The following is an 11,062-nucleotide window of genomic DNA, read 5'->3' on the forward strand; positions in this document are numbered from 1 at the left end:
TGTTTCCAGCTCTGGTGTCACACCTCCAATGGGTCCCCATCCCCAGGAAGTGAAAAGAGGGAATAGCGGGGCATCCTGTTTGAGACAGAATCTTTGATCTCCGGGGGATTTTTCTTCTTAATGAAAACCGCTATCTCAATTTCAAACATCCGGAGTCACTCACCTCAGACCAGACCCAGCCAGGCACAGGAGGCCACCTCTGGAAGGCTGGCACTTCCATGCAAACTCCGGAGGAGGGAAACGCACGAAGTCCGACAGAAGGAAACTCAGTGGCTACCAGGGACTTGCGGTGGGAGGAAGGGAGACTGACTGCTTCCCAGGGACAGGGTTTCTCTTGGACAAAAATGGGCGGGTACTAGATGCGGATGACGTTCGTGTGACATTGTGAGTCTGCTTCACGCCACTTCAGCGAACAATTGAAAAGAACCCAAGAACTAAACTTTATTGAACTGACGAGATAAAATACAGGGAAAGGTTAAGTAAAGAAAAGCCAAGAGCAAAACTTTAAAACCCACGCCATGGCTAGGGGAAGGCGAGGATTCTCTGGGGCTGCAGCTCAGGAGCTGAGGGTAGTGGCTGGGATGCTGCCAGTGCTTGCTGAAGGTCTTGAGCCGGCTGTGGCTCGCAAGATGCCTGTGCGGCTCTGAGCTGGGCTGGGCCCGAGAGGGAGAGACGGTGCCGGATCTTCAGGGTCTTCCGCGTCTTTCGGTGGAGCTGCAGCTGGAGATGGAAGAAGAGAAAACGCCACCAACATGACTGCCCGCCCAAGTCATTCCAAAGAAAGGGACCCTCTGCCGCCAATCCAGCAGTCTCAGTCCAAGCACCACGCCCCCGAAAGTCTTCCCAGACTCCAGTCCCTGGCAAGAGTGATCTGAGCCCGCCCCTTGCTCCCAGCCGAACCCCAGCCTCTGGACACTCTGCTCCGGGGGGCGCAGCGCCATCCCCTCTGCACACGCCCACGTCACACACCCGAGTCCTCCTCACCCTCAGTCTTGGCATCAGTGTGCTCAGGCTGCTCCAGCCGGGAAAGAAGAACGCGGGCGCGGTGCTCCAGCTCTGAGCCGGGCATATTGAGACCGATGTAGGCCAAGAGCAGTTCCAGGCTGGGAACATCTGGGGGCTGGATAAAATCCTCAGGGTACCATCGGAGCCAGGCGCCCAGAATGAAGGAGATGGCCCTGAGGACGGACAGGTGGGCAGCAGAGTCAGAGAAGGGTCCTTTCCTTGCACGCTGGCCTCCCGGGCATCCCTGTGCGGGCCTGGGCTCCTGGGCCTCCCGCTCCTGGCTGTCCAGGGGCCAGTCCTACTTGGCGGCCACCTCCAATCTGGCAGTCTTGGCAGAGCTAGGCCAGGGCACCAAGGAGGGGCTAGGAAAACGCCTTTGGAAGGGGGAGCCCTGTGCCGTGGTGGCGTCACCTCTCCTAGGCCTCAGGGAAGCCTGACACACTGCTTGGAGCATCTCTCCGCCCACTGCCCACTGGAACGTCAGCTGCGTGAGGGCAGCGAGCGGTGCAGTCTCCTCTTTTCATTGCCCTCCCTGGCACACAGGAGGTGCTCCCAGAACATCTGACCAGTGAGGGAACAACGGACATTGTCTCCCGCCCATGCTTCCCAGGGCCCTCCTCTTGCCTCCAACTTTCCCTCCTGGGCCTACGTGCTGCCTGATTCACCAGGTGTCCCATGAGGGTCATGCTCCCCTGCCCCGTATCTCGACCAGGGAGGGGCTTATGTGGCCCCGGAGCACTCCCTGAGCCCCCTGAGCAGGAGCTGAGCACCCGCTGGGGAGCTTCTAGCAGATGAGTGAGCGGGACGCTGCAGGCAACTGCCCTCCAAGTGTGGACGCTGGGCGCCCTCCTAGGGATTCCAAAGCCCACTCACTTTTTGAGTTGGTCTAGGGGTCCGCCGTCCTCATCGCCATAGGCAAGGACACAACCGTATCTAGAAGACACAGGAGGACGTCGCATGGACTGGACTGTGGATCAGGCCTGCGTGAGAAGCCTAGCGGCGCTGTCTGACTCCCAAGGAGAATGGAGCCCTGGAGGGCATGGCTGTCGCCTGCTCTGTGCACGGGATTCTGGTCAGTGCCTAGAAAACTTTCTGCACCTAGTGGGGACCTCTGTGTGTGCGTGATGAAGGAAGGAGCTCCAACCGGCCCCTCACTCCTGCTTGAGTGGGTCGGGGGCCTCGGCTCAGCCCAGGGATCGCTGCTCTGGCTTCACCCAGGTCAGAGACCTAGAAGAGCTCTGCCATCTCCTTTTCCAAAGGGAAGACAACAACTCAGTGAAGGCCACGGGCACGCTGAGGGACGAGGCGGAGGCTTCGCCTTAGGCAAGAGGAATATCCTCAATGAGCACAACCACAGCCCCTCCGCTCCAGTCGACCCTCCCAGAGGGTTAGGCTTCTCGAGAAGCCTTTGCAGGCAGCACCTGCCTGAGTCCCTACAATCTCCCCTGGAGGCTGATCCTCTCTTCAGCCCGCCTTGCGAGGAGCAAACCGAGGCTCGGGGAGGTGCCGTGACATCCCCAGCCTCACAGCTAGTAGGTGGCTGAATGCCCACAGTGCTGCGGAGGGGCACGACACGCACCTTTGAAACAGAAGCTCCAGCACCTGTCGTGTGGTGGCAAAACCTCTATACGTGCACAGGAAGCTGTGGACGTAGGCGGTGTCGCCCTCCAGGAAGGCGGGCACCAGGTGCTCCACTCGCTTCTGCCGCGTTCCAGCCTGGACGGTCCACACCAGGCGGGACGCTTTGCTCTTCGCTGGGGATGGATTTTCAGCCTGGGGTCAGACAGAGGGGCCGCTTGCCATCAGAGGCCGCACCGCGGGCCCCAGGAGTGCCGGGGACTGGAGGTCGCACCGAATGCCCAATCCCGCGGTGACTTGTGGCCGGAAGTGGGCATCATTGCCCAGGGCAGGGAAGAATTCTCGGGATTCCAAGTAGGATGTGAGGTGGAGAAGGATTAAACCTCTTGGTCTCCTAGGTCTTTGTGCTGGCAGAGGAGTGACAGCCCCTCCCTGGATGAAGAGCATCAACCCTGGGGTGGCTGACCAACTGCCCATTCGAGACAGGAGAACACAGAGGCTTTTCGTGGGCTGGGAGGGATGAGGACGGGAGGACAGGCAGGGTGATCAGGGCGGTGCTGTGGAAATGGCAACAGAAGGTGCGGGTTCAGTGAAGGGCTGAGTCACTGGGCTAATGGGTCTCCCTTCTGGAAAGTTGGGCAGCCTGCTGAGGCCCGACGCCCTGACCTCGAGGGGCCACGTGGACGTGTTCCTCTGGACAGCAAAGGCAGAGGACCAGAAAGAACCCTGTGAGCCCCATGTCCTGTTGGGCAAAAAGCATGCCTATCCATCAGGATGCTGCGTCCGACTGGGAGAAGGTGGGGAAGGATTGCCAGGCCACATGGACACGTGAGGATGGGAGTTCAAACAGGAAAATCTCTACAGAACGCAAAAGGACTCTTGAACGCCCGTGAGCTGATGGGCTAGAAATGTCTCTGCTCTGCTACACCTCTGTGGACAGGGCCGTCTCCTCTGGCCAAGACGGGGGCTGGGCCCGCAGGGCAAGGTCGGGGGAAGAGATGGGGATTCAGATTCCTTTGGGAGCAGGGCTCCAGGCAGGAGCCCCGGGGCTGTCTCAGGGCCTTCGAAGACCTGGGGTCCTCAGTGCTGTCTTGGGGCCCTGGGGCTTGGGTCTCCCCAGCACCTGCACTCACCCTGAGCCGGCCCTGGCCTCGCTTGGCAGCGTGGGGCACCTTCCCTTCCTGCAGGGTGGTGGAGTCGAGGGCGTCGTGGCTCAGCTGCTGGCCCGTCTCCTGAGTGACGCTCTGGAAAGACAGTGCCCGGCAGCCAGGCGGCAAGCCTCAGAGACCCGACTGGCTGTCTTTGCTGGCTCTCACACCTCTGTGACTCTCTCCACTCTGGACACACATGCCCCGCCCCACGGTCCACACAGACCTCCACCGAGGAGGGAAACACACGGCAGCCTGAGGGCCTGGAATGAGGAGGCAGCTTAGGGGTCCCCTTTCAGTCCTGCCAGCCCTGTCCTGGCTTGGGAACGTGACGGGAAAAGCAGGTTATTGCCAGCCCACCAACCTTCTGCGGCCAAGGGCAGATCCTGCCCACACGTCCCTCTGGCCCCCACACTCACGAGGACGGGATGAGGGCTGCCCTGGGAGGGCTCGGGGAGCTGGTCTGGCCTCGATTGGGCTCCTCTAGGCTTCCTCATGTTACCTGAGAGGACCTCCTGCCAAAGGTCCAGCGGTGGGGGGCGTGGGAGCTGAGCCAGCGTCCACAACGTCTCAAAAGGTTCTCCCTGCGGGCTTTCTGGGAACCAGAGCCCTGGTCAGGCGGGAGAAAGCAGGAGAACATGTTTCTCTATCAAGAGTCTCCAGCCAAGTGAGCTGGCTTTGCGCACGTGGCTGCCTAGTTGCGGGGGTTCCAAGTCTGTTGGGGTCTGTTGTCAAGGAAGTGACCTCATTTCCTGCAGTGCCCTTACCTGAGTGCCCCCCTCAGATACCACCCATGCAAACAGTCCTCTGGCCATGGCCTTGCTCACCCCCCTTCTCCATGCGACGTCGTAGGCGTACCCGGGAACACCAACACACCCGTCTCACAGGCTCCCTAGAGGGTCTGGGTGCGGCCGAGGTCCCAGCTTTGAGACTGACGCAGAAACAAGTCCTCTTCCTTACCTCTTCTGGATCCTGCATAAGCCGTTGTGTCTCTCAGGGCCTGTCGGCCTCCTGTCTGCACACTGGGGAGGACTGGAGCGTGGACTTGCTAGACATGTCCTCTGGCGTGTGTCCTACCTTAGAGGACGATACCTCTCAAACTGGAGGCGTGTGTCGCTTGCAGGCAATGCCTCCCACCTCTTGCCACTTGCCCTGTGTCTGCTTCTCTTCGGATCCCACCCTAGAGTCCATCCTTGCAGCCAAGGTCAATGTGTGTGTGTGTGTGTGTGTTTGTGTGTGTGTGCATGCGCGTGTGTGTGTGTGTTTGTGTGCGTCCGCGTGTTGTGTGCTCAGGTTGTGGAGGCCAAGAAGAAAACAGCTCCCACAAAAGGGAGGGATTGGCAAGAGCTTCTCAAGATCTCATGGTTCCTAGTTTCAGAAGCCAAGCCTCCGCGTGGGGTCCCAGTCTTGCCCTAGAAGGTCAGAACACACACTTACCCATTGGACTCACCCTGTCGAGGGCCATTCCCTATCCCTCTAGGGGCCTCAGTTTCCCAATGTTCCAGTGAGAGATTCAATTCAGGACTGCATAGGCCTGAGCTCAGCAGAAAAGTGGCCGCCACTGCCTCCACCGTGGGTGTGATGTGGGCAGGGCTACAATCCAGGGTGCCCCCGACCTGGGCTCCTCCTCAAACAAGAACTGACCAAATGCCCGTGTACACTGCCGAATACTCCCCCTCACCCCCATGCCATCTCCAGATCTGTATGCACTTCCACCAGCACAGCCTTCTCCAGAGGCCCCTGGGAATGCCTGTGTGCAGCCAGAGCCCCAGCCTTGAGGACGCAGAGCTGGCTTCCTCCCTGGCTCCGCCTTCTTCCTCATCTGGGATTTTGGGCAAGGCATTGAAGTTCTGGGGTCTTCTCCTTCTCCCGTCACTGGCCACCTGGGATCAGGACTTCCTGGTCTAGACCTCCTGCTGTAATCCCCTCCTCTTGAGTGTGGACTGACTGGAGCGATTCCACAGAGGACGGCAAAGCGATGCCGTGTCACTACTGAGATTTGGATGTGGTCAGTGGTCCCTGAGAACGCGCAAGGGGATAGGTGTGACTACTCACAGCCCACTGTGGGGCATCAGGTACCAGGAAGGAACAGCCCCAGGCTCCTTCCCGCACCACACCCTCACACACCCACACACCCACACAGCCCTCACACACAAACACACGCACACTCACACACACACACACACACACGCCCCCGCACCAGAGCTCAATGAAGAGCTCTGAAAAGCTGGCCACCCCTTGTTCTGGGCAGTTGTTTCTTGGTAGAACGAGGGCATCGTTTCTTATGACTCATCTTTAAGTCATTCTTTTACCAAATTAACATTAATTATCTATCTCAAACGTTAAAACTTTGGGGAATATATTTTACTCCACGATACGCTTCTTATAAACGCCAGTGTTTCATATGCGATGAGAATATTTTTGAAATTTGCACATTTTGAAAACGTTACCAGGGCCCATCCAGGAAAGCGAAAGATTTGAAAGGGGTCTCCCTGGCCCCGACATTTCCCTCGCTGTTTCCAGCTCTGGTGTCACACCTCCAATGGGTCCCCATCCCCAGGAAGTGAAAAGAGGGAATAGCGGGGCATCCTCTTTGAGACAGAATCTTTGATCTCCGGGGGATTTTTCTTCTTAATGAAAACCGCTATCTCAATTTCAAACATCCGGAGTCACTCACCTCAGACCAGACCCAGCCAGGCACAGGAGGCCACCTCTGGAAGGCTGGCACTTCCATGCAAACTCCGGAGGAGGGAAACGCACGAAGTCCGACAGAAGGAAACTCAGTGGCTACCAGGGACTTGCGGTGGGAGGAAGGGAGACTGACTGCTTCCCAGGGACAGGGTTTCTCTTGGACAAAAATGGGCGGGTACTAGATGCGGATGACGTTCGTGTGACATTGTGAGTCTGCTTCACGCCACTTCAGCGAACAATTGAAAAGAACCCAAGAACTAAACTTTATTGAACTGACGAGATAAAATACAGGGAAAGGTTAAGTAAAGAAAAACCAACAACAAAACTTTAAAACCCACGCCATGGCTAGGGGAAGGCGAGGATTCTCTGGGGCTGCAGCTCAGGAGCTGAGGGTAGTGGCTGGGATGCTGCCAGTGCTTGCTGAAGGTCTTGAGCCGGCTGTGGCTCGCAAGATGCCTGTGCGGCTCTGAGCTGGGCTGGGCCCGAGAGGGAGAGACGGTGCCGGATCTTCAGGGTCTTCCGCGTCTTTCGGTGGAGCTGCAGCTGGAGATGGAAGAAGAGAAAACGCCACCAACATGACTGCCCGCCCAAGTCATTCCAAAGAAAGGGACCCTCTGCCGCCAATCCAGCAGTCTCAGTCCAAGCACCACGCCCCCGAAAGTCTTCCCAGACTCGAGTCCCTGGCAAGAGTGATCTGAGCCCGCCCCTTGCTCCCAGCCGAACCCCAGCCTCTGGACACTCTGCTCCGGGGGGCGCAGCGCCATCCCCTCTGCACACGCCCACGTCACACACCCGAGTCCTCCTCACCCTCAGTCTTGGCATCAGTGTGCTCAGGCTGCTCCAGCCGGGAAAGAAGAACGCGGGCGCGGTGCTCCAGCTCCGAGCCGGGCATATTGAGACCGATGTAGGCCAAGAGCAGTTCCAGGCTGGGAACATCTGGGGGCTGGATAAAATCCTCAGGGTACCATCGGAGCCAGGCGCCCAGAATGAAGGAGATGGCCCTGAGGACGGACAGGTGGGCAGCAGAGTCAGAGAAGGGTCCTTTCCTTGCACGCTGGCCTCCCGGGCATCCCTGTGCGGGCCTGGGCTCCTGGGCCTCCCGCTCCTGGCTGTCCAGGGGCCAGTCCTACTTGGCGGCCACCTCCAATCTGGCAGTCTTGGCAGAGCTAGGCCAGGGCACCAAGGAGGGGCTAGGAAAACGCCTTTGGAAGGGGGAGCCCTGTGCCGTGGTGGCGTCACCTCTCCTAGGCCTCAGGGAAGCCTGACACACTGCTTGGAGCATCTCTCCGCCCACTGCCCACTGGAACGTCAGCTGCGTGAGGGCAGCGAGCGGTGCAGTCTCCTCTTTTCATTGCCCTCCCTGGCACACAGGAGGTGCTCCCAGAACATCTGACCAGTGAGGGAACAACGGACATTGTCTCCCGCCCATGCTTCCCAGGGCCCTCCTCTTGCCTCCAACTTTCCCTCCTGGGCCTACGTGCTGCCTGATTCACCAGGTGTCCCATGAGGGTCATGCTCCCCTGCCCCGTATCTCGACCAGGGAGGGGCTTATGTGGCCCCGGAGCACTCCCTGAGCCCCCTGAGCAGGAGCTGAGCACCCGCTGGGGAGCTTCTAGCAGATGAGTGAGCGGGACGCTGCAGGCAACTGCCCTCCAAGTGTGGACGCTGGGCGCCCTCCTAGGGATTCCAAAGCCCACTCACTTTTTGAGTTGGTCTAGGGGTCCGCCGTCCTCATCGCCATAGGCAAGGACACAACCGTATCTAGAAGACACAGGAGGACGTCGCATGGACTGGACTGTAGATCAGGCCTGCGTGAGAAGCCTAGCGGCGCTGTCTCACTCCCAAGGAGAATGGAGCCCTGGAGGGCATGGCTGTCGCCTGCTCTGCGCACGGGATTCTGGTCAGTGCCTAGAAAACTTTCTGCACCTAGTGGGGACCTCTGTGTGTGCGTGATGAAGGAAGGAGCTCCAACCGGCCCCTCACTCCTGCTTGAGTGGGTCGGGGGCCTCGGCTCAGCCCAGGGATCGCTGCTCTGGCTTCACCCAGGTCAGAGACCTAGAAGAGCTCTGCCATCTCCTTTTCCAAAGGGAAGACAACAACTCAGTGAAGGCCACGGGCACGCTGAGGGACGAGGCGGAGGCTTCGCCTTAGGCAAGAGGAATATCCTCAATGAGCACAACCACAGCCCCTCCGCTCCAGTCGACCCTCCCAGAGGGTTAGGCTTCTCGAGAAGCCTTTGCAGGCAGCACCTGCCTGAGTCCCTACAATCTCCCCTGGAGGCTGATCCTCTCTTCAGCCCGCCTTGCGAGGAGCAAACCGAGGCTCGGGGAGGTGCCGTGACATCCCCAGCCTCACAGCTAGTAGGTGGCTGAATGCCCACAGTGCTGCGGAGGGGCACGGCACGCACCTTTGAAACAGAAGCTCCAGCACCTGTCGTGTGGTGGCAAAACCTCTATACGTGCACAGGAAGCTGTGGACGTAGGCGGTGTCGCCCTCCAGGAAGGCGGGCACCAGGTGCTCCACTCGCTTCTGCCGCGTTCCAGCCTGGACGGTCCACACCAGGCGGGACGCTTTGCTCTTCGCTGGGGATGGATTTTCAGCCTGGGGTCAGACAGAGGGGCCGCTTGCCATCAGAGGCCGCACCGCGGGCCCCAGGAGTGCCGGGGACTGGAGGTCGCACCGAATGCCCAAGCCCGCGGTGACTTGTGGCCCCAAGTGGGCATCATTGCCCAGGGCAGGGAAGAATTCTCGGGATTCCAAGTAGGATGTGAGGTGGAGAAGGATTAAACCTCTTGGTCTCCTAGGTCTTTGTGCTGGCAGAGGAGTGACAGCCCCTCCCTGGATGAAGAGCATCAACCCTGGGGTGGCTGACCAACTGCCCATTCGAGACAGGAGAACACAGAGGCTTTTCGTGGGCTGGGAGGGATGAGGACGGGAGGACAGGCAGGGTGATCAGGGCGGTGCTGTGGAAATGGCAACAGAAGGTGCGGGTTCAGTGAAGGGCTGAGTCACTGGGCTAATGGGTCTCCCTTCTGGAAAGTTGGGCAGCCTGCTGAGGCCCGACGCCCTGACCTCGAGGGGCCACGTGGACGTGTTCCTCTGGACAGCAAAGGCAGAGGACCAGAAAGAACCCTGTGAGCCCCATGTCCTGTTGGGCAAAAAGCATGCCTATCCATCAGGATGCTGCGTCCGACTGGGAGAAGGTGGGGAAGGATTGCCAGGCCACATGGACACGTGAGGATGGGAGTTCAAACAGGAAAATCTCTACAGAACGCAAAAGGACTCTTGAACGCCCGTGAGCTGATGGGCTAGAAATGTCTCTGCTCTGCTACACCTCTGTGGACAGGGCCGTCTCCTCTGGCCAAGACGGGGGCTGGGCCCGCAGGGCAAGGTCGGGGGAAGAGATGGGGATTCAGATTCCTTTGGGAGCAGGGCTCCAGGCAGGAGCCCCGGGGCTGTCTCAGGGCCTTCGAAGACCTGGGGTCCTCAGTGCTGTCTTGGGGCCCTGGGGCTTGGGTCTCCCCAGCACCTGCACTCACCCTGAGCCGGCCCTGGCCTCGCTTGGCAGCGTGGGGCACCTTCCCTTCCTGCAGGGTGGTGGAGTCGAGGGCGTCGTGGCTCAGCTGCTGGCCCGTCTCCTGAGTGACGCTCTGGAAAGACAGTGCCCGGCAGCCAGGCGGCAAGCCTCAGAGACCCGACTGGCTGTCTTTGCTGGCTCTCACACCTCTGTGACTCTCTCCACTCTGGACACACATGCCCCGCCCCACGGTCCACACAGACCTCCACCGAGGAGGGAAACACACGGCAGCCTGAGGGCCTGGAATGAGGAGGCAGCTTAGGGGTCCCCTTTCAGTCCTGCCAGCCCTGTCCTGGCTTGGGAACGTGACGGGAAAAGCAGGTTATTGCCAGCCCACCAACCTTCTGCGGCCAAGGGCAGATCCTGCCCACACGTCCCTCTGGCCCCCACACTCACGAGGACGGGATGAGGGCTGCCCTGGGAGGGCTCGGGGAGCTGGTCTGGCCTCGATTGGGCTGCTCTAGGCTTCCTCATGTTACCTGAGAGGACCTCCTGCCAAAGGTCCAGCGGTGGGGGGCGTGGGAGCTGAGCCAGCGTCCACAACGTCTCCAAAGGTTCTCCCTGCGGGCTTTCTGGGAACCAGAGCCCTGGTCAGGCGGGAGAAAGCAGGAGAACATGTTTCTCTATCAAGAGTCTCCAGCCAAGTGAGCTGGCTTTGCGCACGTGGCTGCCTAGTTGCGGGGGTTCCAAGTCTGTTGGGGTCTGTTGTCAAGGAAGTGACCTCATTTCCTGCAGTGCCCTTACCTGAGTGCCCCCCTCAGATACCACCCATGCAAACAGTCCTCTGGCCATGGCCTTGCTCACCCCCCTTCTCCATGCGACGTCGTAGGCGTACCCGGGAACACCAACACACCCGTCTCACAGGCTCCCTAGAGGGTCTGGGTGCGGCCGAGGTCCCAGCTTTGAGACTGACGCAGAAACAAGTCCTCTTCCTTACCTCTTCTGGATCCTGCATAAGCCGTTGTGTCTCTCAGGGCCTGTCGGCCTCCTGTCTGCACACTGGGGAGGACTGGAGCGTGGACTTGCTAGACATGTCCTCTGGCGTGTGTCCTACCTTAGAGGA

General features: G+C 59.6%; 1 protein-coding gene across 2 annotated transcripts; it reads right to left on the bottom strand.

Annotated features, from left to right (window-relative positions):
• Positions 1–6,656: 6,656 nt before the first annotated feature.
• LOC138918851 (ral guanine nucleotide dissociation stimulator-like) lies at positions 6,657–10,678 on the bottom strand. 2 transcript variants are annotated; one of them, XM_070242415.1, is made up of 6 exons: positions 10,479–10,678; positions 9,962–10,072; positions 8,830–9,023; positions 8,124–8,183; positions 7,230–7,423; positions 6,657–6,965 (listed from the first exon to the last, which is right to left on the bottom strand). In XM_070242415.1, the coding sequence occupies exons 1-6, from the start codon at positions 10,614–10,616 to the stop codon at positions 6,802–6,804; spliced, it is 861 nt and encodes a 286-aa protein (XP_070098516.1). In that variant the 5' UTR covers positions 10,617–10,678; the 3' UTR covers positions 6,657–6,801. The 2 variants fall into 2 exon arrangements, with proteins under 2 accessions (XP_070098516.1, XP_070098517.1); XM_070242416.1 differs by lacking the exon at positions 8,124–8,183.
• Between the last annotated feature and the right edge of the window lie 384 nt (positions 10,679–11,062).

The sequence above is a fragment of the Equus caballus genome, chromosome 19, assembly GCF_041296265.1.
Source record: "Equus caballus isolate H_3958 breed thoroughbred chromosome 19, TB-T2T, whole genome shotgun sequence".
Classification (NCBI taxonomy): domain Eukaryota; kingdom Metazoa; phylum Chordata; class Mammalia; order Perissodactyla; family Equidae; genus Equus; species Equus caballus.

Excerpts from the sequence above, each read along its gene's own strand:
- LOC138918851 (XM_070242415.1), bottom strand. The coding sequence starts at position 10,616 with ATGTTCTCCTGCTTTCTCCCGCCTGACCAGGGCTCTGGTTCCCAGAAA. Across the intron at positions 9,024-9,961 it reads GAGGCCAGGGCCGGCTCAGG|GCTGAAAATCCATCCCCAGC; the intron begins GTGAGTGCAGGT and ends GTCTGACCCCAG. Across the intron at positions 6,966-7,229 it reads CACTGATGCCAAGACTGAGG|CTGCAGCTCCACCGAAAGAC; the intron begins GTGAGGAGGACT and ends TTCCATCTCCAG.